Source organism: Cyprinodon tularosa, unplaced genomic scaffold (genome assembly GCF_016077235.1).
Source record: "Cyprinodon tularosa strain WSP-4 unplaced genomic scaffold, ASM1607723v1 ctg304, whole genome shotgun sequence".
Classification (NCBI taxonomy): domain Eukaryota; kingdom Metazoa; phylum Chordata; class Actinopteri; order Cyprinodontiformes; family Cyprinodontidae; genus Cyprinodon; species Cyprinodon tularosa.
This window is the reverse complement of record NW_024039013.1, coordinates 1,426,877-1,454,274: the sequence shown is the minus strand read 5'-3', so window position 1 is coordinate 1,454,274 and position 27,398 is coordinate 1,426,877. Positions and strand designations below refer to the sequence as shown.

The window sequence follows — 27,398 nt, the reverse complement described above, 5'->3', positions numbered from 1 at the left end:
TATGCCAACCGTCACAAGGATGTACATGATAATGGCTATATATACTGCATGCATCGTTTAGGTAGTTAACATTGTATTACTTCTTGAGCTCCTTGAGTTATTTACTGTCACATATAGGTGCTTTGGCCGGAGAGTAAGTGTTGGGGCCGGTATGATGTAAAGAGGAAATTAGGACCGGCCCATTGGGCAAATGCCCGGTGTCACAGATTACCATTCTGAGCCTGCATGTAGGGAGAGCACCACTTCAAAATTACTAAATGTTGTTTTATTATTAAAATTTATGTTTATATAGTTTGAAGAAAGAAAAATATTGTTTGTGAAAAAAAAAAAAAAGTTATGTTAATCCCTTTATGGTGCCACAATGGGGAAATTCGTTCTCTGCATTTTGACCAAACCCATTGGGGAGCAGTGGGCTGCCATTGTGTGGCACCCAGGGAGCAATCAGGGGTTAAGGGTTTTGCTCACGAACCAGAGTGGAGGCTATGGGCATCAACAAGAAATAGTCTTTTTAGACATGTCTGTCCTGTGAGATGTTTCTCCAGATCAGAAAATTAATTGGCAAAATAATTAAGGTTACATTAATTGTTTGAGTTGTTTTTCCTCTAATTCGATCCTCAGCACTCTATACTGAAAAATAAGAGGTTTTTCTTGTCTTTACTTTCTAGAGGAGTTAAGAAAGGTTGTGTTACTCCCAAAGTAAACTGAGCATGTGCTCTGAAGTTGTTTGAAGTTCAAAGTACAATCAGCCCAATCTCCTATGAAAGAAATACTTCATCTAGTTGTTGAAACAGGCTTTAACTGGAATCTGCCTTCAAATTTGATTCTCACTCTTTCACTGGATTAAATTGAGATGAATTACAGGTAACTCAATATGATGTAGATAAGAGCGGTTTGTCTAACAATAATATTTTCTATTGATTGATCCTCTGTAAATACACTGAAAATACATGTTTAAAGCAAAAGCAAATCTAAAATGGAATATTTTAGTCTTGGAAATCACAAATTGCATAATCAAAAATGTCTAGTCTCTGCTGTTGCACCTTGGATTTAATATTCCCCTCTCATGTTTTAGGTGCAGAAAGGAGCTCTGCTGTATTGAACAAACCTTCCTCTGAGCAGAACATGGACGCCTCCCTGCCAGTTACAGCAACCCCTGGTAGATATTAACAGTGGCATCAGATGCAGGATTTTACCATGCAATTGAAGGATTGAAGCTCCAACTTTCAGTGTTGTTGTGTCGTTGAGCCAGACACTCCCCCTGCATTGCCTATTGATGGTGGTCAGAAGGCCCGGTGGTGCTGATGTACGGCAGCCTTGCTTTTGTCAGTGAGCCCCAGGGCAGCTGTAGCTACAATGTAGCTCACCACCATCAGTGTCTAAATGTGTGTGTGAATGTAGTGTAGAGGGCTTTTACCATCACTTTAACTTAACATTCAATGATCTGCTTTTTTTGTCATTTTACTACACTTTTCTGTCAGGTTAACTTCTCTGACAAAGCGTTTTATTCACCTTATTTTTCTCTCAAGGTTTAAAACTGATTTAAATGATAAACAAATAACCGAACTGGGCTTCAGCAAATCTGAAGGATCAATCTTAAGCTGTTTTAAAAGTTTATTAATGCTTAATGTAGCTTTTGATTTACCCTTTTTACTCCATCTGTGAACATTCATGTTTAATCAGAACAGGGTTTAAAGCTGCTCATCATCATAATTTCCTCTGCATTGCAGTTCATACTCGACATGTTGCAGTCAGACATAAACTGTTCTCCTGGGAAATGGCAAACCTACTGTAGACAGAACAGGTTACTGCTGCTCGATTTTCCAGTGGTAGCACCCTCATGTGGTGATATGAGGTTTGGACGCAGCTCGTCAGCCATAGTAACCCACTTCATTAAACTCTTCCATTCTGGACTTCAGAAAGTTGGCATCCTCTGTGAACAATGTGCCAGCATCCACTGTTAGATGATTGTTTGAGATCAATCACTTCATGGCTGAATGCTCTATTATCCCTTTCATCCCATGTTGTCATAACATCCCCAATATTTGGAGGTGCAGTCTGAATGCTTTACTGGTTGATGTCAGCTATGGCCATCTAGGTCAGCGGTCCCCAACCTTTTTTGCACCACGGACCGCTATATGTCAGACAATATTTTCATGGACCGGGGGGGGGGGGGGGGTATACGATCAAGTAAAATGATACAACTGGTATAAAATCAAATACAAACAGCATAAAAATAAAACAACAAGCCGGTCCCATCTAGGCGTAATCGGAGAAAATGACAGACGAAGTGTGTTCCTGATGTCCAGTCAGCTCCGTAGCTTTGTTTTGGTCGCTGTAACCGCAGAAAATCACGCTTCACAAAGATAGGATGTTATAGATAGGATGAGTCTTAACCTGTGTCAAGAGGCACAGATGCACCGACTGATGTAATTGAGAGAGAATGCCGCAATGTTTTATATTTTTCAAAATGAAACATCACTCAGACTCTGATCGTTGTTAAATTATATATATATACTTTTTTCTGTGCGGCCCGGTACCAAATGACCCGTGGCCCAGTACCGGTCTGCGGACCAGTGGTTGGGGACTGCTGATCTAGGTGATGGCATCACCTGCATTCAATGATTTAAAGGTGGGACCCAATATTTTTTGCAATATGGTGTTGCGTTTCCTAAACTGTTCAGAAAACAGTGGAATTTGTTCTAAGTAGTTTGTTTAGAAGAATATTTATATTTCTACAGTTGAGTAACTAGGACTGCAACTATTCATTATTTTAGTAAGTGAATAACCTAGTGGTTATTTTTTCCCCTGATTAAAATTAGGTAGTCTTAGGAAATGAACATACCTCAATAAAAGCGTGTTCGAATAAAAAAAACAAACATTAATAATTTTAAAAACATTGTAAATGACAACAATGTGAAAAAGAAACTCAGAAATGTTTTTAATCTGAAATACGTAATTAATACCTGTACAGTTTTTGCTTAATTTTGCTTAGAGTTCGAGGTTCTTTCAGTAAATGGCCTCTTTAGGAGTCAGTGATTTAAAAAAAAAATTATTACTACATTAACTTACAATTACTTTGATTTTAGCCCTACTTAAACCATCCATTCATTGTTAGTTGGATCCATTTATCTGAGTATAATCCATCCGTATGTGTTAATCTGTCTACTTGTGTCACCATCCATCCATAGTCGAATCAGGGACGTTTGATTTTTATCAAGTGGGAATGCACTTATTGTTTTTCTGTTTCTCTTTATTATTATCAACAATAATAATCAACTAGAAAAAGCTGTTTCGGAGAAACATCAAAGTGGGAATGCTTTTGCTGAATGAAAAAAGCTGAAATTACCTGAAGAACATATGAAAATGTGATAGGAAGTCATCAGAAAATTCAAACTGCAGAAAACAATTGAATCATCTGAAGATTTTGTAGGGTAGAATCATTTGGCAGTAAAATGGCAGAAACAAACTCATCTTAAAAGCTGCACAGCCAAACCATACATGATATCAAAAAATGTCTTGAATGTGGGCACTAGAAGGGTCTTAATATAATGTCTCCCAAGTTTCTAGAAAAATGTATAAAGAAATTTTGAAGGGGGGTTTACCTACTTTCCAGAAACATGTCAGGCGTGTTATGAATTAGCAGCAAACAGAAAAGCTTAATTCCTGTCCAGAAACAGAGCAGAATGAAGCCAAAGTTCACAACATAGGCTGAAAAGTATGAAATTAGCTGAAGTAGAAAAGAAATTACAAAGAAAAACTTTAATCTTATCTGGTTGAAGAAAAAATTAGTAGCTTAAGGATGGGAAGTAAAATGTTGAGGACGATGGTATTGAATAAGTATTAACATTTTGAAATCATATGTGGAAATGTCAAGACTTGGCAAAACAATTGGAAAATTATTTAAAATGTGTCGGTTGATCAGCATAAAGAAAACAGTGTCATCCTTAGAGGATTGAAAATCTACAAACCTATGTGCAAGACTGACCATGAGAAGCAGAGGAAGGACAGAGAGAGAAGCTTATAGAAAGAGAGCTAATACCACTTAAGGAGCTGAATTTATAAAAAAAATTGAACCTGCATGTTACGAGCCGCTGTGGTAATGAAAGCACCGTTGGCAGGCTTAGGCTGCATGTTACAAGGTTAGCAGATGCTTTATTACAGTATAAATCTTAGAACCTGATTAAGAAATATGCACTGAGGTGTGTGGTCCACAGGCCTTGGTAGTGTAATTTGAAGAAATTGGTTGACTTTGGGTCATAGCTACGAGCCATACGGCACAATGAATGAGTGTGTGTAAGGAAGAGGCTTTTATTTTGTAGGTTCCCTTTAGTCTTATTTTGAAAGTCTATCATGGATGTGTGTCAAGGGAAGGGTCATGCCCAGCAGTGATATAGAATCCATTTCTAAATATGAAATCACTGGTTTTCCATGTTATTGGGTGAATAGATGCTGTATTAGAGCGTAAATGGGAGACTTTTATTGTGAAATTTGCTCTGGGGTATGTTTTGAAAAGGTCCCTAGAGTCTAATAGAAACAAGCTGGTAGAGTTTGGGTCATAATGCTGAGCCATTTGCATCAATTAATAGGCGAGTATAATATAGAGGCTTTTATTTTGTAGGGTCACTGGAGTCTTATTTTGAAAGTCTAGCAGGGTTGTGTGTTGAGAAAAGGGTCAAACCCAGCAGTGATACTTGATGACTTTCCAATCGTTAAATTACTCTTTTCCCTTGTTATTAGGGCAGTAGATAAAGTGGCAATGGGAGGCTTTTATTTTGAAATTTTCCATGGGGTGTGTTTTGAAAACCCCCTAGAGTCTCATTTTTAAAAAAGTGGTTGAGTTTGGGTCATAATGTTGAGCCATATGCTGGGAAAAAAATATGAGTTTAATGTAGGGGCTTTTATTTTGAAGGGTCCCCGGAGTCTTATTTTGAAAGTCTATCAGGGTTGCGTGTGAAGGGAAGGGTCATGGCCAGTAGTCATATTGTATCCACTTCCTAATGTTAAATCAGTGTTGTCTCCCTCCATTAGATTAAAATGTGCTGTTTAAAGTGGTGGAGGTAAAATCTCTTTGAAGCACGGTTACCTTGACGACGTTAACGAGCCTGTCAGTGACAGAGAGACATGCGCATCACTTTCGTTCCTTAGTTCTCAGGCTTTTTTGAATGGGATTATCAGCTCCGAACAAACGAGTGCTGAAGACAAACCGTAAATGGTATCTAAAAAATTCTTTCAGTCTAAGCGAGAGCTATCCTTTGTCTCCAATTGGGGTAACTTTCATGGATGTAGCTCATTCACAACCTTAATGGGAAGGAGGAATAAAAAGGTTTGAGAAATCCTGCTGGTCTCATTGAATAACATGCAGCACAACGGTAGAGCAGAACTCTCAAAAGCAAAACTTTCCCTCCGAACAAACGAGCGGTGAGCCAAAACCGTATTAGGTATTCAAAAAATTCTTTCACCGTGAGCGTCAGCCATCTTTGGACTACAACTGGTGTAACTTTCATATTTCTACAATATTTCGTCTAGGCGTGGTGACGATGTAAAAAAGTGTATAATTGTCAAAATCTTGATTTTGGGGTTCGGACAGATTTGTTACCCCCGAACAAACCTTTTTCCTAGCTAAACGATAAAAGATATCGACACACTTCCTTCAATGTGAGTGCTAGGAAGGTCTGAGGAACAACTTCCACAAGGCTCGTGTTGCTACGTCGAACGGTTCCCGAATGGGAGCGATACGAAAAAGTCTGTTTTTTTGAATTTTCATTTCGGATTTTCAGAGAGCTCTCATTGGATTTCTATTGGGGAAGTGTGGACTTCTTCGTGGTCTGGGCCAAACTGTCGGAAAACCGTAAATGCCACACAGATGAGGGTTACATTTCCTGAATCCTGACAAAAATCCCTACGTTTTGATGTAAAATTTATCTAGATAGAGTAAAAAATGAGCGAGTGAGTTGAAGCTGTTCGGCATGAGTGAAATGTTTGAAAACGCTAGAGTGGCACACTCTAGCAGCTGAACATTCCGTCCATAGACTTCCATTATAAATTTGAAAATCTGTAAAAAATGTTTAAAAGTTTGAAGCTTCACTGAAGCAAAACTGTAAAAGTTAGCTGAAAGCCGAGTTAAACAGTAATAGCAGAAAGATACGGAAACATTTTAAAAGTTGAATGGTGTTTCTAGCTGAAAGTATGCTGAAGTAGTTAAAGGGCAAAGTAGCTGAAGATTTAGTGGAATTTTTGAAGTTTTACATGTATTTCAATGGGACAAAAAAAGTCATAAAAAGCTAAATATTTAAAAAAGTATAATAGCTGAAGTTACCAAAAGATACAGCAGGATGGACCAGAAGAAGCTGAACGTTTTGATACCAAATTTGTTGAAATCGGATGAAGTATGGAGAACGAGTTAGAGACGGAAAAACGTACGGAAAGTATAATAATAATAATAACTAGAAAAAGCTGTTTCGGAGAAACATCAAAGTGGGAATGCTTTTGCTGAATGAAAAAAGCTGAAATTACCTGAAGAACATATGAAAATGTGATAGGAAGTCATCAGAAACTTCAAACTGCAGAAAACAATTGAATCATCTGAAGATTTTGTAGGGTAGAATCATTTGGCAGTAAAATGGCAGAAACAAACTCATCTTAAAAGCTGCACAGCCAAACCATACATGATATCAAAAAATGTCTTGAATGTGGGCACTAGAAGGGTCTTAATATAATGTCTCCCAAGTTTCTAGAAAAATGTATAAAGAAATTTTGAAGGGGGGTTTACCTACTTTCCAGAAACATGTCAGGCGTGTTATGAATTAGCAGCAAACAGAAAAGCTTAATTCCTGTCCAGAAACAGAGCAGAATGAAGCCAAAGTTCACAACATAGGCTGAAAAGTATGAAATTAGCTGAAGTAGAAAAGAAATTACAAAGAAAAACTTTAATCTTATCTGGTTGAAGAAAAAATTAGTAGCTTAAGGATGGGAAGTAAAATGTTGAGGAAGATGGTATTGAATAAGTATCAAAATTTTGAAATCATATGTGGAAATGTCAAGACTTGGCAAAACAATTGGAAAATTATTTAAAATGTGTCGGTTGATCAGCATAAAGAAAACAGTGTCATCCTTAGAGGATTGAAAATCTACAAACCTATGTGCAAGACTGACCATGAGAAGCAGAGGAAGGACAGAGAGAGAAGCTTATAGAAAGAGAGCTAATACCACTTAAGGAGCTGAATTTATAAAAAAATTTAACCTGCATGTTACGAGCCGCTGTGGTGATGAAAGCACCGTTGGCAGGCTTAGGCTGCATGTTACAAGGTTAGCAGATGCTTTATTACAGTGTAAATCTTAGAACCTGATTAAGAAATATGCTCTGAGGTCTGTGGTCAACAGGCCTTGGTAGTGTAATTTGAAGAAATTGGTTGAATTTGGGTCATAGCTACAAGCCACACGGCACAATGAATGAGTGTGTGTAAGGAAGAGGCTTTTATTTTGTAGAGTCCCTTTAGTCTTATTTTGAAAGTCTATCATGGATGTGTGTCAAGGGAAGGGTCATGCCCAGCAGTTATATAGAATCCATTTCTAAATATGAAATCACTGGTTTTCCATGTCATTGGGTGAATAGATGCTGTATTAGAGCGTAAATGGGAGACTTTTATTGTGAAATTCACTCCGGGGTATGTTTTGAAAAGGTCCCTAGAGTCTAATAGAAACAAACTGGTAGAGTTTGGGTCATAATGCTGATCCATTTGCATCAATTAATACGCGTGTATAATATAGAGGCTTTTATTTTGTAGGGTCACTGGAGTCTTATTTTGAAAGTCTAGCAGTAGTGTGTTGAGAAAAGGGTCAGACCCAGCAGTGATACTTGATGACTTTCCAATCATTAAATCATTCTTTCCCCTGTTATTAGGGCAGTAGATGAAGTGGCAATGGGAGGCTTTTATTTTGAAATTTGCTGTGGGGTGTGTTTTGAAAAACCCCTAGAGTCTCATTTTTAAAAAAGTGGTTGAGTTTGGGTCATAATGTTGAGCCATATGCTGGGAAAAAAATATGAGTTTAATGTAGGAGCTTTTATTTTGAAGGGTCCCCGGAGTCTTATTTTGAAAGTCTATCAGGGTTGCGTGTGAAGGGAAGGGTCATGGCCAGTAGTCATATTGTATCCACTTCCTAATGTTAAATCAGTGTTGTCTCCCTCCATTAGATTAAAATGTGCTGTTTAAAGTGGTGGAGGTAAAATCTTTCACTTTTAATTTTTCTGACTCTAACTAGTCCCGCAGTTTTCAGCTGATTTAAACAAATTTGGTATCAAAACGTTCAGCTTGTTCAGGAGAATTCTGCTATGACTTTTGGTAAAGATGTTGTTCGTAGTTTTCGCGATATTCAGCTTTTTCTGCGATTTTTTGCCCCATTGAAATGCATGTAAAACTTCAAAAATTCAGCTAAAACTTCAGCTACTTTGCCCTTTAACTACTTCAGCATACTTTCAGCTAGAAACACCATTCAACTTTTAAAATGTTTCCGTATCTTTCTGCTATTACTGTTTAACTCGGCTTTCTGCTAACTTTTACAGTTTTGCTTCAGTGAAGCTTCAAACTTTTAAAGAAAATTTAAAGATTTTCAAATTTATAATGGAAGTCTATGGACGGAATGTTCAGCTGCTAGAGTGTGCCACTCTAGCGTTTTCAAACATTTCACTCATGCCGAACAGCTTCAACTCACTCGCTCATTTTTTACTCTATCTAGATAAATTTTACATCAAAACGTAGGGATTTTTGTCAGGATTCAGGAAATGTAACCCTCATTTGTGTGGCATTTACGGTTTTCCGACAGTTTGGCCCAGACCACGAAGAAGTCCACACTTCCCCAATAGAAATCCAATGAGAGCTCTCTGAAAATCCGAACTGAAAATTAAAAAAAACAGACTTTTTCGTATCGCTCCCATTCGGGAACCGTTCGACGTAGCAACATGAGCCTTGTGGAAGTTGTTCCTCAGACCTTCCTAGCACTCACATTGAAGGAAGTGTGTCGATATCTTTTATCGTTTAGCTAGGAAAAAGGTTTGTTCGGGGGTAACAAATCTGTCCGAACCCCAAAATCAAGATTTTGACAATTATACACTTTTTTACATCGTCACCACGCCTAGACGAAATATTGTAGAAATATGAAAGTTACACCAGTTGTAGTCCAAAGATGGCTGACGCTCACGGTGAAAGAATTTTTTGAATACCTAATACGGTTTTGGCTCACCGCTCGTTTGTTCGGAGGGAAAGTTTTGCTTTTGAGAGTTCTGCTCTACCATGTGACTGCATGTTATTCAATGAGACCAGCAGGATTTCTCAAACCTTTTTATTCCTCCTTCCCATTAAGGCTGTGAATGAGCTACAGCCATGAAAGTTACCCCAATTGGAGACAAAGGATAGCTCTCGCTTAGACTGAAAGAATTTTTTAGATACCATTTACGGTTTGTCTTCAGCACTCGTTTGTTCGAAGCTGCTATTCCCATTCAAAAAAGCCTGAGAGGAAAGGAACGAAAGTGATGCGCATGTCTCTCTGTCACTGACAGGCTCGTTAAGCGTTGTCAAGGTAACCGTGCTTCAAAGGATTTTACCTCCACCACTTTAAACAGCACATTTTAATCTAATGGAGGGAGACAACACTGATTTAACATTAGGAAGTGGATACAATATGACTACTGGCCATGACCCTTCCCTTCACACGCAACCCTGATAGACTTTCAAAATAAGACTCCGGGGACCCTTCAAAATAAAAGCCCCTACATTAAACTCATATTTTTTTTCCCAGCATATGGCTCAACATTATGACCCAAACTCAACGACTTTTTTAAAATTATACTCTAGGGGGGGTTTCATAACACACCCCACAGCAAATTTCAAAATAAAAGCCTCCCATTTCCACTTCATCTACTGCCCTAATAACAGGGGGAAAGAGTGATTTAAGGATTGAAAAGTCATCAAGTATCACTGCTGGGTCTGACCCTTTTCTCAACACACAACCCTGCTAGACTTTCAAAATAAGACTCCAGTGACCCTACAAAATAAAAGCCTCTATATTATACTTGTGTATTAATTGATGCAAATGGCTCAGAATTATGACCCAAACTCTACCAGCTTGATTCTATTAGACTCTAGGGACCTTTTCACAACATACCCCAGAGCGAATTTCACAATAAAAGTCTCCCATTTATGCTCTAATATATTATCTATTCACCCAATAACATGGAAAACCAGTGATTTCATATTTAGAAATGGATTCTATATCACTGCTGGGCATGACCCTTCCCTTGACACACATCCATGATAGACTTTCAAAATAAGACTAAAGGGACCCTACAAAATAAAAGCCTCTTCCTTATGCACACTCATTCATTGTGCAGTATGGCTTGTAGCTATGACCCAAAGTCAACCAATTTCTTCAAATTACACTACCAAGGCCTGTTGACCACACACCTCAGTTTACATTTCTTAATAAGGCTCTAAGATTTACACTGTAATAAAGCATCTGCTAACCTAGTAACATGCAGCCTAAGCCTGCCAACTGTGCTTTCATCACCACAGCGGCTCGTATTATGCAGGTTAGTTTTTTTTTTATAAATTCAGCTCCTTAAGTGGTATTAGCTCTCTTTCTATAAGCTTCTCTCTCTGTCCTTCCTCTGCTTCTCATGGTTAGTCTTGCACATAGGTTTGTAAATTTTCAATCCTCAAATGATGACACTGTTTTCTTTATGCTGATCAACATTTTTTGATATCATGTATGGTTTGACTGTGCAGCTTTTAAGATGAGTTTGTTTCTGCCATTTTACTGCCAGATGTTTCTACCCTATAAAATCTTCAGATGATTCAATTGTTTTCTGCAGTTTGAAGTTTCTAATGACTTCCTATCACATTTTTATATGTTCTGCAGTTAATTTCAGCTTTTTTCATTCAGCAAAAGCATTCCCACTTTGATGTTTCTCCGAAACAGCTTTTTCTAGTTATTATTATTATTCCGTAGGTTTTTCTTCGTTTAACTAGTTCAACAGTTTTCAGCTGATTTAAACAAATTTGGTATCAAAACGTTCAGCTTGTTCAGGAGAATTCTGCTATGACTTTTGGTAAAGATATTGTTCGTAGTTTTCGCGATATTCAGCTTTTTCTGCGATTTTTTGCCCCATTGAAATGCATGTAAAACTTCAAAAATTCCACTAAAACTTCAGCTACTTTGCCCTTTAACTACTTCAGCATACTTTCAGCTAGAAACACCATTCAACTTTTAAAATGTTTCCGTATCTTTCTGCTATTACTGTTTAACTCGGCTTTCTGCTAACTTTTACAGTTTTGCTTCAGTGAAGCTTCAAACTTTAGAAGAAAATTTTAAGATTTTCAAATTTATAATGGAAGTCTATGGACGGAATGTTCAGCAGCTAGAGTGTGCCACTCTAGCGTTTTCAAACATTTCACTCATGCCGAACAGCTTCAACTCACTCGCTCATTTTTTACTCTATCTAGATAAATTTTACATCAAAACGTAGGGATTTTTGTCAGGATTCAGGAAATGTAACCCTCATTTGTGTGGCATTTACGGTTTTCCGACAGTTTGGCCCAGACCACGAAGAAGTCCACACTTCCCCAATAGAAATCCAATGAGAGCTCTCTGAAAATCCGAACTGAAAATTCAAAAAAACAGACTTTTTCGTATCGCTCCCATTCGGGAACCGTTCGACGTAGCAACATGAGCCTTGTGGAAGTTGTTCCTCAGACCTTCCTAGCACTCACATTGAAGGAAGTGTGTCGATATCTTTTATCGTTTAGCCAGGAAAAAGGTTTGTTCGGGGGTAACAAATCTGTCCGAACCCCAAAATCAAGATTTTGACAATTATACACTTTTTTACATCGTCACCACGCCTAGACGAAATATTGTAGAAATATGAAAGTTACACCAGTTGTAGTCCAAAGATGGCTGACGCTCACGGTGAAAGAATTTTTTGAATACCTATTACGGTTTTGGCTCACCGCTCGTTTGTTCGGAGGGAAAGTTTTGCTTTTGAGAGCTCTGCTCTACCATGTGACTCCATGTTATTTAATGAGACCAGCAGGATTTATAAACCTTTAAATTTCTCCTTCCCATTAAGGCTGTGAATGAGCTACAGCCATGAACGTTATCCCAATTGGAGACAAAGGATAGCTCTCGCTTAGACTGAAAGAATTTTTTAGATACCATTTACGGTTTGTCTTCAGCACTCGTTTGTTCGAAGCTGCTATTCCCATTCAAAAAAGCCTGAGAGGAAAGGAACGAAAGTGATGCGCATGTCTCTCTGTCACTGACAGGCTCGTTAAGCGTTGTCAAGGTAACCGTGCTTCAAAGGATTTTACCTCCACCACTTTAAACAGCACATTTTAATCTAATGGAGGGAGACAACACTGATTTAACATTAGGAAGTGGATACAATATGACTACTGGCCATGACCCTTCCCTTCACACGCAACCCTGATAGACTTTCAAAATAAGACTCCGGGGACCCTTCAAAATAAAAGCCCCTACATTAAACTCATATTTTTTTTCCCAGCATATGGCTCAACATTATGACCCAAACTCAACCACTTTTTTAAAAATGAGACTCTAGGGGGTTTTCAAAACACACCCCACAGAAAATTTCAAAATAAAAGCCTCCCATTGCCACTTTATCTACTGCCCTAATAACAAGGGAAAAGAGTGATTTAACGATTAGAAAGTCATCAAGTATCACTGCTGGGTCTGACCCTTTTCTCAACACACAACCCTGCTAGACTTTCAAAATAAGACTCCAGTGACCCTACAAAATAAAAGCCTCTATATTATACTTGTGTATTAATTGATGCAAATGGCTCAGCATTATGACCCAAACTCTACCAGCTTGTTTCTATTAGACTCTAGGGACCTTTTCAAAACATACCCCAGAGCAAATTTCACAATAAAAGTCTCCCATTTACGCTCTAATACAGCATCTATTCACCCAATAACATGGAAAACCAGTGATTTCATATTTAGAAATGGATTCTATATCACTGCTGGGCATGACCCTTCCCTTGACACACATCCATGATAGACTTTCAAAATAAGACTAAAGGGAACCTACAAAATAAAAGCCTCTTCCTTACGCACACTCATTCATTGTGCCGTATGGCTTGTAGCTATGACCCAAAGTCAACCAATTTCTTCAAATTACACTACCAAGGCCTGTTGACCACACACCTCAGTGCATATTTCTTAATCAGGTTCTAAGATTTACACTGTAATAAAGCATCTGCTAACCTCGTAACATGCAGCCTAAGCCTGCCAACGGTGCTTTCATCACCACAGCGGCTCGTAACATGCAGGTTCAATTTTTTTATAAATTCAGCTCCTTAAGTGGTATTAGCTCTCTTTCTATAAGCTTCTCTCTCTGTCCTTCCTCTGCTTCTCATGGTCAGTCTTGCACATAGGTTTGTAGATTTTCAATCCTCTAAGGATGACACTGTTTTCTTTATGCTGATCAACCGACACATTTTAAATAATTTTCCAATGGTTTTGCCAAGTCTTGACATTTCCACATATGATTTCAAAATGTTAAGACTTATTCAATACCATTGTCCTCAACATTTTACTTCCCATCCTTAAGCTACTAATTTTTTCTTCAACCAGATAAGATTAAAGTTTTTCTTTGTAATTTCTTTTCTACTTCAGCTAATTTCATACTTTTCAGCCTATGTTGTGAACTTTGGCTTCATTCTGCTCTGTTTCTGGACAGGAATTAAGCTTTTCTGTTTGCTGCTAATTCATAACACGCCTGACATGTTTCTGGAAAGTAGGTAAACCCCCCTTCAAAATTTCTTTATACATTTTTCTAGAAACTTGGGAGACATTATATTAAGACCCTTCTAGTGCCCACATTCAAGACATTTTTTGATATCATGTATGGTTTGGCTGTGCAGCTTTTAAGATGAGTTTGTTTCTGCCATTTTACTGCCAAATGATTCTACCCTACAAAATCTTCAGATGATTCAATTGTTTTCTGCAGTTTGAATTTTCTGATGACTTCCTATCACATTTTCATATGTTCTTCAGGTAATTTCAGCTTTTTTCATTCAGCAAAAGCATTCCCACTTTGATGTTTCTCCGAAACAGCTTTTTCTAGTCTACAGCTAAGTTTTGTATTAGTCTTTAAGAATTATCTAAAAAAAAAAACTGTTGATATTTAGGGTGTAAATGTGTGTTTAGCTTAGAAAATACACAGTATTTTATAGGCTGATACTAGTAATAGTGTTTAATCTCTCTTTCATGAGGTAGTATTTGAGGAGCTACATGTAGCCTGACTGAAAAGCTCTTTTCTTCTGCTGTCTCAGGCCCCGCTTCCCCTTCAGCACCTAAAGATGTTTTGGAGGCTCTAGAGCAGAGACGAGTTAAATATGTGGAGGCATCAAATCAGGCCAAAGCCAGTGGGGACGACCGCAAGGCCCGAATGCATGACCGCATTGCTAAGGTAGGAGGTGATATCATGTAAGTGTTACTACAATGACTAAACTAATATCTTTTCACATATAACACAGAGATTTTTGTTTAAGTCACATGAAGTTGAAAGTTAGGTGTTCTTTAGTAATAGTCTTGATTTCTGCCAGACCTGTTGAATCAAGAACTTACAGAACCAGTTCAATCCCATAGACATTATATACGTAGATGCCTCATTGGACGCTGCCATAGCCCACTTCATATAAACCTGCGCATTAACTCAAAAAACAATCTTCTCCTTTGCCATCTTCCTCTTCTTTGCAGCTGTAGCATGTTTTGTCTGTCTTTTAAACACATTCTCCTTTTTTTTTTAATGTATTTATTTATTTATCGCTTCATTAAAATCTCTAGTTCCAGTGGGGTGAAATAGACACTTCCTGTTGTCATGGTGACTCGTTGAATCATATCTTCACCAATAATGGCATTTCATACTTCTCACGCACATGCTAAACTCTGAGTGGTTCTACTTGGAGTTGATTGAACGAATTCATAGCAGCCATTGTGAAACCAAAAACTCAGAGTTCCCAACATTAGGCTAGATTAATTTAGAATTGAGGATTTGTATCTGAGTTTGAAGAGTAACTCAATATCCATATTCAGGGGTGTAAAACACTTACTGCCAGTTGTTGTAAATGCTTGAATAGGTTTTGGTAAGGTAATTACTTTTCTTTTTATATATAGCAAGTGAATTTGGAGAGCCTTCTCTTTCCCTTAATAAATATTTTTGATTTAAAAACAGTTTTTTTTTTTGGTAGTTACTCATCTTATCTTTGCCTGATCAGTGTAACATTTAAGACACGTAAGGGTAAACACGGAAGAAATATGTCAGGAATCAAATTGGTACCATGAAAAACAGACAAACAAAATAACTTTTTTTTTTTTTTGCATTAGTTGTGTTTATTATAACATTATTTATCTCTGTCCTGCAGCAATATCAGAGTGCTATCCGAGCCCACAAAGCTGGGAAACCAGTCAACTTTGATGAGCTTCCAGTTCCCCCTGGTTAGTATCATGTGACTCATTTTATAGCTGGTTTAAATTTAGTGTCTATGTTACAGAGGCTGGGCAATAATTGGAGAAAAGCCATGGTGGGTAACAACTTTAAGGTTTAATAATGGGATACTCCTGCCCAACAGTTTAGTTCATTCATTTGAGGAACATGATCTGTCCTCCATTTGTCGAACAGTGAGACATGAGCAGAGAATAAATGGGTCCCTGCTTGCAACCAGAGATGGTTGATAAAGTTAGGATTTGGTAAATTTAAGGATCAATTATTGCTGTTGTATTTGTGAGCTTTCAGAAATCGTTTTTGTTTGAAATTCCCCAAAAGGAGAAGATGGAGAAATTAGGGATCATTATTCAATAAATACTTATTCTAAGTTACATTTTATAGTATTTTCGCCAAGATATTATTTAGGTCTTCTAATATTTCATCCTGATTAAAAGGAAAGTGCAAAGTTCTGTCCTCCTTTAAAAGCTTTGCTCCATCTGTACTTTTTTTCATAAAGTCTGCCATCATTTAGTTGCCATTTAGTTCAAAATGTTAAATTCGCTTCAGTCTTTTGCCATTTTAACATTTTACTCTATTTTTGACTTTTTGATCTGTAAATGATGCAATTTTTAAAGACATACACTATATTGCCAAAAGTATTTGCTCACCCATCCAAATTATTGGAATCAGGTGTTCCAATCACTTCCATGGCCACAGGTGTATAAATTCAAGCACCTAGGCATGCAGACTGTTTTTACAAACATTTGTGAAAGAATGGGTCGCTCTCAGGAGCTCAGTGAATTCCAGCGTGGAACTGTGATAGGATGCCACCTGTGCAACAAATCCAGTCGTGAAATTTCCTCGCTCCTAAATATTCCACAGTCAACTGTCAGCTGTATTATAAGAAAATGGAAGTGTTTGGGAACGACAGCAACTCAGCCACGAAGTGGTAGGCCACGTAAACTGACGGAGCGGGGTCAGCGGATGCTGACGCGCATAGTGCGAAGAGGTCGCCAACTTTCTGCAGAGTCAATCACTACAGACCTCCAAACTTCATGTGGCCTTCAGATTAGCTCAAGAACAGTGCGCAGAGAGCTTCATGGAATGGGTTTCCATGGTCGAGCAGCTGCATCCAAGCCATACATCACCAAGTGCAATGCAAAGCGTCGGATGCGGTGGTGTAAAGCACGCCGCCACTGGACTCTAGAGCAGTGGAGACGCGTTCTCTGGAGTGACGAATCGCGCTTCTCCATCTGGCAATCTGATGGACGGGTCTGGGTTTGGCGGTTGCCAGGAGAACGGTACTTGTCTGACTGCATTGTGCCAAGTGTAAAGTTTGGTGGAGGGGGGATTATGGTGTGGGGTTGTTTTTCAGGAGCTGGGCTTGGCCCCTTAGTTCCAGTGAAAGGAACTCTGAATGCTTCAGCATACCAAGACATTTTGGACAATTCCATGCTCCCAACTTTGTGGGAACAGTTTGGAGCTGGCCCCTTCCTCTTCCAACATGACTGTGCACCAGTGCACAAAGCAAGGTCCATAAAGACATGGATGACAGAGTCTGGTGTGGATGAACTTGACTGGCCTGCACAGAGTCCTGACCTCAACCCGATAGAACACCTTTGGGATGAATTAGAGCGGAGACTGAGAGCCAGGCCTTCTCGTCCAACATCAGTGTGCGACCCCACAAATGCGCTTCTGGAAGAATGGTCAAAAATTCCCATAAACACACTCCTAAACCTTGTGGACAGCCTTCCCAGAAGAGTTGAAGCTGTTCTAGCTGCAAAGGGGGGACCGACGTCATATTGAACCCTATGGATTAGGAACGGGATGTCACTTAAGCTCATATGTGAGTCAAGGCAGGTGAGCAAATACTTTTGGCAATATAGTGTATATTCATATAATTTGAATGCACATAAACTGGTTACTTTTGCAGGTAAAAACAAAACAACGAATAGAAATCCTGAAAAATCTCTAGTATTTTGTATGTCTAAATACTTTATATTTTCTTGAATCAAGAACTAAACGTCTGGATGATGTTTCAGGATTTCCTCCGATCCCCGGCCAGAAGGCGGCAGGTGCTGAGCAGCAGTTTATCGCTACTCTGGAGGCAGCTAGCAAGCTCACTTCCACTGATGCTACTGAAGTTGGAGATGAGGAGGAGGAAGATGATGAAAAGGAGGAAGAGGTGAGCTATCTGCTAGCTGTAGTTTATAGATAGATTCGTTCTGATTAAATGACTAATTAACCAAATCTTTCCCAGTCAAAGATCGCTGTTCCAGAAAAGCCAAAGAAGCCGATGTTGGATGTCCCCACAACGGTTCCAGAGCAAAAACGAGCGCCCTCACCTTCACCAGACAGAACGTCTCTAAAGGAAAGCCTCTCACCCGCAGGTCAGTTTCAAAAGCAGATCAGTGTAATTCTCACTGCTGTCCAAACCAACATTTCATTTATTTATCAGTATATAAGGCCGATTTCCCCCTAGAACGTTTCTTTTTTTTTGCTTTCTTTTTGACACCTTAAAGAACCTCTTAAGATTCCCTGATTAAATACTGATTTCATATTCATTCCAGGCCCTCTGTGAAAATTACTAGCCATGAATCTTTAACACTGCTGTTGGAGAAATGAAACCAGTACAACCACATTAAAGGGTTTTCAAGCAAAAACCTGGTTGACGCATTACTCAATCAACTTTAAATTCAGACTTTGATTAGGCCGCTCTTAAAGTCGTAGGGAAGTCATATTTAAATGTCAAATTATTCTGACTTAAACATATATATAACTGTACTCTTTATCAGACCATATTGTCCCAAAATTTAGAAAATTTCCATTAAAAAAAAAATCCTTTCTTAAAATCTGTGGGGGTTTTTTTTTGCATTATTTTATGTAGGCCAGTTAGTTATACGTCTTCCTGTACACCTAAATTCAGCCAATCATATATCAACGGTCATCTGTCAATCAATTTTTTTTCGGTCATAGCATCTTGATTCAGATGTCGCAGCTAATATACGCAATGGTTGAAAAAAGAAATAAGAATCATGTACTTTACTATTGAGTTATGTACCAGCGTTACCGGGGATGGACGTCTGTGTCTTCGGCGTAGAGCTGACACAACTGGCAGCTTTGAGAGGCAAGGGCTCAAACATGTACGGCTTCTACTTGGGAGAATTCGGAACTGCAACCGTTGGAACAGCCGCTTCACTATGACTTTAAACCTTCATTTCTTATCTTTAAGCAATTCGGAGTTGGATTTGCGGGTGTAGAGAGGCAATGGTGCCAGACACACAGTGGGTCACACCTCTGCAATGGCTCTAGGCTGTCCTAGTTGATGCTTGAAAAGTGTAGCATGTAAAGGCCTTCAGGTGCTGAGCTGATTACCAGACAATGTTCTGAATAATGTTCCCCTGGAGAGCTAAACTCATGGTGCCGTCAATTAAGTCATGTGAACCAGTTCTTGTAGCAGCTCCGAAGCCCCAAACCATCACACCACCTCTACTTTTGGTCTATTGTTATTTTTCTGATCTACTGTTGGTTGCTCTCTAGATGTTGCAGGACACGCACCTTTGTCTCATCAGTTCACAGAATATTGTCCCTCACTTTTTGGGGATCAAAAAGCTGTATGCAAATGTAAAAAAACTGACCTCTCTTGGGTTGTTGGTGCTTTTGACCTTTAAACTTTTTGCCAGATGCAACTTACTCTTTTTTTATTTTATTTTTTACATTGACCTGAAGTGAGGCAAATAAAAATGAACTTAAGGTAGAGAAAGAATAAGCTTTGGAATTCTCCACATTTGTAAACATTTCTCCTCATAACTCCTGGTTTATATCAGATTTTTGTGTGCCTGACTTCCAGCCGTTCAACTGCTGGAGCTCTTGGAGAGCAGAAAGAAACAGTACATGAAGGCAGCTCTACAGGCCAAACAGAAGAACGACATGGAACAAGCAAAGGGTTTCCTCCGCACTGCAAAGGGCTTGGAGCCCATGATCGAAGCAGCACGCAGCGGCAAGACCGTGGACATCAGCACGGTGAGCTGACGGCTGAGAGCCACTTTCAGACCTTGGGAAAACAGGAATTTCTCTGCTTTCTTTAAAACATCTCGTACACTGTAGAGCAAATTGTCACAGATCTTTTTCCGCACCTTGAAGCTGCCATCGCCCCCTGGTGACGAAGAGGACGACTTCATCCTGGTCCATCACAGCGATGTGCAGCTTTCAGAGAAAGCAGAGCAGGTTTACACTCAGCTGTCCAGCATTCTCAAAGAGCAACATGAGGTAAAACAAACACAGAATCAACAAACTAAACAGGTCTACTCTCACTAAAAATTAGGATGTTAATATAAGAATAAACAGTCAGTTTGGTAAATTGTGGAGGCTGAAATATTCGGACATATTTATTTGGTAATTTTTTTGTTTGGTTTTCTTTGGTGTTCTTGTGGCTGTAAAAAAAAATAGTAAGGATTGTTGTGATTTCTCTTCCTCTCAGAAATGCTTGACGTACTCCAAACAGTTCACTCACCTTGGGAACGTCTCTGAAACAACAAAGTGAGCCTCCTCCATCTTTCTCTAGTGTTCTGAGACACTAACTGCTGCCTTTTGTTTGGGGCTCATGATTTTCTTCAACTGTCCTTCTCCCTTGAGGTGCATTAATCCAGAGAAATACACTTAAAATAAGCTTTTCTGTGTTTGAGGTTTGAGAAGATGGCGGAAAGCTGCAAGAAGAGCATGGAGGTCCTAAAGCTGGCTCAGTCGAGGGGTCTTCCTCCTCCTAAACATCACTTTGAAGAAAAATCCTTCCACACTGTGAGGTGAGAACATTTATTCATAACTGACTGTTTTCCAAGTAGAAGTATTTCCTTAGTCCTGACCAGGTGTTGCTCCTTAAAGCTACAGTGGCGGATGTTCTTTATCTGGGTGGATCATCAAAATAATTGGTCCTCTTATTTGTTAATCATTCTGGTGATATGTTTACGTAAGGCCGCCCTACGTGCTTGTCCCCATTTTCACTGGTGGTGAGTCTGACAGAGTGGAGAAATTGCAAATCTTCTTTTGGAAAGTGCTGGTGAAGATTAAAAAATGAACAATCCACTGGACTTAAAGTTTGAAGACGTTTTGCTTCCCTTCCAGGAAGCTTTTTCAATTCTAAATGTCAGAAATAGCGTTGAGTTGGAGGCTGTATAGAGTGGACCAAAAACAAAGCCTTGTTTTAGCTTAGGAATGGGGGTAGATCGGGTTCTTTGTTAGCCTGCAATACCCGATACCTGTCTACGTCTCTGAAAGAGGGTGTTGTTAGAGGGAATTGTTGGCCTGGCTGAACAGGCCAGGTGTTCTGTTCCCCTGTAAGGGGGTGGGGGTTGTGATGGTAGCGGGAAGGAATCAACTCTATCGCTGCATTGTAGGTTTCTGAAAGCTGAAACCTGAGGCCACCACCTCGGTTTAAGGTTAGTTTTTCTTTCTTAACATAGATGGCTTCCTCCACGCCCTTCTCAAACCACCTGTCTTCTTTGTCCAAAATGTGAACATCCTGGTGCTCAAAAGAATGTCCTTTGTTAAAAGCATACTTTGGAAAGTGCACGAGGAGAAATGGGCTCCTGCATGCTCTCGCAGGCGTTTAATAGCGGTTCCCTCTCGGGGGCGGGTACAGGGTTGTGCATGTGCTGTTTTTTTTTTTTTGTTTAAATTTATTTTTAAGTCAATAACTTTCTGGTTTCTTTCTAGAATATTTCCAGAGCTGAGCAGCACCGACATGGTTGTCATCATTGTGAAAGGGATGAATCTTCCTGCTCCTAGTGGTAAAAAAATTGGTTAACCAGGTTCTGAAAATTCAGACTCTGTGCTTTAAATGAAATCTTGTTTAAAAATAAGTGTTAATAACAATAAATATTTTCTCGTTTTTAATTGTTTTTCCTTCCTCAGGAATCCAGCCCAATGATCTGGATGCTTATATCAAGTTTGACTTCCCCTACCCCAGCACAGTAAGTGCCGTAGATTATCGCTTAGATTAATTAAGACTCATGAGTGTCGTTCTGAGAAGATCTTTTTCTCCTCCAGGAGCAGCCTCAGAGACACAAAACAAACGTCATAAAGAACAATAACTCACCAGGTGAGGCATGGACTCTGATATGGGTTTGGTAGTCTTCAGTGCACTCGTTCAACATTTGGACCAATAAATCTATATATTGACCCAAAAATAGGCAAATTATTCCCTTTTAAAATGGAATTAAGATAAGGTTTTCCAGCCCTCATATTCCCACCTGTTAATAGATTGGTGGGAAGATCCGTTCATCTTTTCCATTACAGACCATGTTGCCCTGATGTTTTAGTTTTGATAGCACTTTCTCCACTAACACCTGTTTTGATTAACATAATTCAGCGTGCAGCACACCATGTGTTTGTTTTCCCCAGAATATAACCAGAGCTTCACACTGTCAATCAACCGTAATCACCGCGGCTTCAGGAGAGTCGTGGCGTCTAAAGGCCTCAAACTGGAGCTGCTGCATAAAGGGTGAGGCTCTGTTTGTGCTTCATGACATAAAAATATTCGATGAACTAACATCATCATCACATCATCCCTGCTCCAACACACGCCTGCAGAGGCCTTAATGAGGATTTCATTTTATCCAGGTCTAATTAAGTTTGCAACCTCGTGTTCACTCACATGGTTAATCAATCACGTGTAAACAGCCATATAAGACATATGTTCTAGAAATTTGGTGGAGACAATGTATCCAACTTTCTGTGGTTACAAATAAAAAAAGAATAGATACATGATATGTAAAAGAGAGCAGTTGCCTAAATCTTTGTGTCCCTGTGTTTTCTCTCAGTGGTTTCCTGCGGAGCGACAAGCCCATCGGGTCAGCACTCGTAAAGCTGGAGAAACTGGAGTCACAGAGTGAAATCAGGGAAATCGTAGAGGTAAGCATCATTTAGTAAGAATAAGAAGAGATTTTGCTGAGTCCTCGACAATAATAGGAAAACAGATGAAGTATATTTAGTAAAAGGGCTGTTTTTATTTTCCTGTTCACTGATGTCGCCCAGTCCTTCTAATCTAACAATAAAACTAAAGTCCGAATAGTGGCGGCCTAGTGGTTAGAGCATAGAGCTTTGAATACTGAGGTTTTGAGCCCCACTCCCACAGACTGCCACTCTGGGTCCCTGAGCAAAGACCCATAACCCCTCACTGCTACCCGGGCGCCGCACAATGGCAGCCCACTGCTCCCCAAGGGGATGGGTTAAATGCAGAGGTACATTTTGTTGCTCTGTACTTGTTACAGTGTATGACAATAAAAATAAATAAATAACATCTTGATTGACATGTTTGCCTCATTTACATGTTTAACAAAAGCATGCTTAACCACTCTGTTTGTCCTGCCAGGTGATGGACGGCCGTAAGCACACAGGCGGTCGAGTCGAGGTGAAGGTGCGACTGCGGGAGCCTCTGAGCGGTCAGGACATGCAGATGAGCACAGAGCGCTGGCTGGTCATCGACTCCTCAAAGGTTACACTAAATGCTGTAAAACTTTAATACACTATATATATAGAAGGCTAAAACAGTTTAATGACTTTTTTAATGTCATTTTCTTTTGCCTTTTTCTCCTTTTCAGAGTCCTGTTTAGATGCGTTTCAGTAGAGGAGTAACAGATAAAGGTAATTCATACAATACCTGCAAACAATCCAGTAGTTTGTCTTTTTTTTTTTTTTTTAAAGAATGGATTTGTACTTCCTTAGATGCTTTCCTCCTAATGTCTTATTCAGTTCTGCTCAGGAGTTAATACTCCCTCATTAGTAATTTTAGGGTTTTCAGTATTTCATTGTTTTTGTTTGTGGCGGACTGTTAATAAAACACAACTTTAACTGATTCTATTTACCACTGATTGTTTTTATAATGGCTGTGCAGGGTCAAAAAATATAAAAATCTAGCTCATCTGTTAGCTCTGACGCTAATTTTGAGTGAAGTCTAATGCCAAAAGTATTTGGCTACTTTTACATAAACATTAACTATGATTCCAATTGGTTGATATACCCCTGTTCTGAAAGCAGCTACTACAACTAATCTATACTTACCAACTACAAGGTTTTCTATATTGCTGATGTCAAGACTCGCAAAACTGTATAGTAATGCATCAGAGGAAGGGACCAGAACACCCATTTTATCTGCTTTTAGTGCTGTGATCGCTGCGATTAGCAATGTAGGCTATTTTAACTGCTCCTCTTCTATGGATGTTTCAGCTCATTTAAATTGTTTGAGGCCCTAAGACCCACCTACTGACATGGAGGAAACTGTAATGGACAAGCCAAATAACATCTGGGGAAATGTTTAATGTTCTGGTAGCTTTGCTGGTAGCTATCTGGCTACCAGTAAAAGGGAGCGAACCTGGACGGGTCAGGGTCAGGCTTTCAACCCTCCATAATGTTAATGTTTTGCTACCAAGGGTAATTAAGAAGTACTGGATCATAATAATTGAATCAATAGTTGGGTCTTTGAAACCTGGAGATATCCAAAATGTTTATTTTATTGATTAAAGAGGCAAACATTAAGCTTAATGGATCAGACTTCAGCCTTCAGTATATGGACTCCACCTAAATGCTGCGACTATGGCAGCAGAGGGACCAATTTATATTAGACAAGGAGTCTATCAGAAGCTGAACAACCTGCGAAAGGAATCCAGAGGGAGAATTTGTATATTGGATCCTGTCTGATTTGGGGAAAATTCTTCATAAATTTGCTCAATATGTTTGTATTGAAATATAGATGAGGTTTTATGCTCTCTGATCTGTTCCAGACAGAAAGGAGGAGGGTTCAAACAGTATTTAAATCAGTAAAAACCTCCAAATATAAAGATAATTAAGATAAGTGTTAGAATAAGAGAAGGTCGACTTTCTGACAGAATCTGGATGAAGCTGCTGTGTGCCTGGACCAATCATTGGATGAGGATAGCTTGATGTTGATTGAATGATATTTACATTGTTAATCCTCTAAAAGCTGATGGTTGGATTGTCGTTTGTTTGACATATTAGCTTGCTATTAAGATATCGCCTCTTTTTTTTTTTACGTTTGGTGAAGTGTATATATTTTTATACATTTAATCTTTGCATGATTGGTATCTTTTCTTGCAGGAGGAAATGGAATCGGTGAGGAACACTCGGAAAGATGAGATATGGGATCTGCTGAGGACAGTCTGTTGTTTGTGTGGAACCAAGACCTTAACCGATCTTGGACTTCTTTAACTTTTTGCACACCAGTGCAACATGGAAGCGCCTTTTGCACAGCAGTCCACTCAGAGGAGACGTTTTGCCATTGTACCCGGGCTCAGTGCAGGGTCTGAGGAGCTGCTGTAGGACTGTGATGATGCATGAAGCAGACCTTAGACCAACAAGCTGAAGGCTTATTGAATCAGAGGTAAAGAGACCCAGGCAGCCATTGCAGCTGCTCCTGGTAAATCAGCTGCACCTTGAGAAGTTAGCAGTCTGTGTTCTGCTAATGTTGAAGAGCTACCCTCTTGCTGGCTAAAACTTAAATTTATTTAATTTACTCTAACAAATCATTTGTACATATTGGTCATATTTAAACATATCTAGGATGTAGAACTTTACTATGCACTAATACCAAAGTAATCAGAGTTGCTGTAATATCCTGCATATTTGAATCACCTTTAGTTGCCAAGTATGTTACAAAGTTGCAGAAATTTATTTTTTACATTTCTATAATACGGCTGACATGTTTGCACCTTAGGTTGTCAGGAGTTTCCACAGGAGAAAGCCCAGTGGTTATGAAGCTACAGGAGGTGTGGTTAGGCCGTTATTCTAAAGACTGTCCTTTCTGCACCTTCTACTTTTACTGGAAGTTGGAGGTGTGTTTTGTTTACAATAAGAAGCACAAAACCCCAGAAATCCTTAATATATGCAGATAAAGTAGAGGTGTAAAAGTTATGGAGTAGCCTATCTAAAGTAGCAGTCTGGTTAACTGTTTTACATCGTTTCAAGGGACAAATTATGCCCTTTATGACTGAAAATTCTTAAGTAGAAAGACTGAGCACTGTTAAATGATGTCAGTTGAGTAAAAATATGAAACTAATATCAGGCTTTATTACAAGTGTTTTCTGTCCCTGTTTCAGTTCTTTCTGGGAGTAGTTAAAAGGGTCAGTTACTGTTAAAAAAAGCAATACTTTTAAAGGAAGTCTGGTCATTTTAGTTCCTAAAATGTTGGTCTTAAAAGTTTACCAAGAAATTATGCTTCTCAGAGTCCATAAACTGTAGGACATATTGGCATTGCAGACTGTTAAATCGATCCGTTTCCAAGGTCCAGAAATATTTGTTGGCATAAAACACCTTTAAAATAAGCTGGTCTTTTATTGCAGAGGATTAAACTGGCACTGGAAATTAAACCAATATTTGGAGAAAATTCCATATTTTATATATATACATATATTTTTCCTTAAATCCCTTTGCAACCTTAATATAACCTCATAAAGATGTATTCTAAAAACTGTAAAGGGGAAAAACAAGAACAAAACAATCACTTTTAGTTGTTAACAGCTTGGGAAACCTTTCATCAGGAAATCTTTCTGATCCGTTTCCGGGGACAAATAGGAGGTGGCGCAGAGTCCTTTTTTTTAGTTTGTTTGTTTTTTACCAGCTGGTTACTAGGCTGGATGATGAACCAAGTTCATCTTGGCATCAAGCATAGAGAGCAAGATGGGACTGCAGGTTAAAACTAGTTTTTAAAACCACAACAAAAAGGCAGCATTTTAGCACCAATTGACTCATTAACTGCCCTTGTTTTCTGCTTTCATTTCTAATTTCACCATAAATTGGGCCAAAACCCATCATACCCCTAAAACAAACTTTCTATAAATCATGCTATCATGACATTTTTATTCTTTTTATTTCTTATTGATCTATAATTTTCCTTCAAATATGTAAGTTATAAGTGGACTCATCAAAATATATCAGGAAATATAAAATTAACTTAGTATTATACAGTATGGTTTATGTTTGCCACTTTTTTAATCGTAGCTAAATGTTATATGGCCTTAGAACATTTTTGACAAAAAAAAAACCTGGTGGTCCACATCATTAGATGCTCGATCTGGATGCCAACAGGTTATTTAGAAGTATGTTAGCAAAGACCTACTGTATTTGTCCTAGCGTCACATACATAAAGGCCTCTCAGATTTTGAAACCCTGATTTGTCGAGTTGAGACCAAAACTTAACTTTTCCAGGAACAAGTACTCGTGGTAGGTGTGATGTACAACAGGCTGAATTTATAGAAAAGCATCTCATGCCAATTTATTAAACATGGTAGATGATGTATAATGATGTGGGCCTCCCTTTCTTTCTTAACAGCCCCAAGAACAGATTTTGAGCTCTCTAAACATTCAGGATATTTTAAATTAAAATAAAAAAGCCTGTGATATCTGCAAGGGAATGAACAAAGGTTCCTGACTGGTTCTTTGAACAGGGTAATGTGCCAAACATCCAAATGGTAAAGTCTCCTCAGGATTTCAACATGCATCTTATGAAACGTCCCAAAAAAAAAAGGTTTAGAAATTAATTCATTAAAATTATCATTTTAATGGTCATTTTTTAACTAATATTTTAAATAAGAGATATTCATTGTGAGTTTATGCCTCTGCAGTAAAAGATGAGAAAGCTTTTCCGTTTGTATTGACAGAAAATATTTAATAGATTTAGTTTGAACTGATTTCTATTTTCTGACTGATATAAATAAAATCTATCAATATGGCCAAGACAAACACAAATACGTCAATTTTAACTGAACTGTCCCTTTAAAGTCCCTAGTAATGAATATAAATTAAGCCATAATAAAGCTACTGAGCCAAGTTAGTAAATGGCTTCACCTCAGCCCACAGGTTGGTCACAACATTTCAGTTTCTCTCC

At 38.7% G+C, this 27,398-nt stretch overlaps 1 protein-coding gene across 1 annotated transcript in view; it reads left to right on the top strand.

The window, feature by feature from the left end:
* cc2d1b (coiled-coil and C2 domain containing 1B) overlaps positions 1-25,879 on the top strand; it is a 35,898-nt gene extending 10,019 nt beyond the window's left edge. Inside the window, exons 10-26 of the mRNA XM_038291917.1 lie at positions 1,073-1,156; positions 14,349-14,485; positions 15,441-15,513; positions 17,545-17,687; positions 17,763-17,892; positions 19,353-19,525; positions 19,646-19,771; positions 19,983-20,041; positions 20,188-20,304; positions 21,215-21,288; positions 21,413-21,471; positions 21,548-21,599; positions 21,902-22,001; positions 22,321-22,411; positions 22,872-22,994; positions 23,101-23,143; positions 24,614-25,879. Coding sequence (XP_038147845.1) covers positions 1,073-1,156; positions 14,349-14,485; positions 15,441-15,513; positions 17,545-17,687; positions 17,763-17,892; positions 19,353-19,525; positions 19,646-19,771; positions 19,983-20,041; positions 20,188-20,304; positions 21,215-21,288; positions 21,413-21,471; positions 21,548-21,599; positions 21,902-22,001; positions 22,321-22,411; positions 22,872-22,994; positions 23,101-23,112 — 1,553 coding nt within the window. The 3' untranslated portion in view covers positions 23,113-23,143; positions 24,614-25,879. The remainder of the gene's footprint in view (positions 1-1,072; positions 1,157-14,348; positions 14,486-15,440; positions 15,514-17,544; positions 17,688-17,762; positions 17,893-19,352; positions 19,526-19,645; positions 19,772-19,982; positions 20,042-20,187; positions 20,305-21,214; positions 21,289-21,412; positions 21,472-21,547; positions 21,600-21,901; positions 22,002-22,320; positions 22,412-22,871; positions 22,995-23,100; positions 23,144-24,613) is intronic.
* The last annotated feature ends 1,519 nt before the right edge of the window (positions 25,880-27,398 follow it).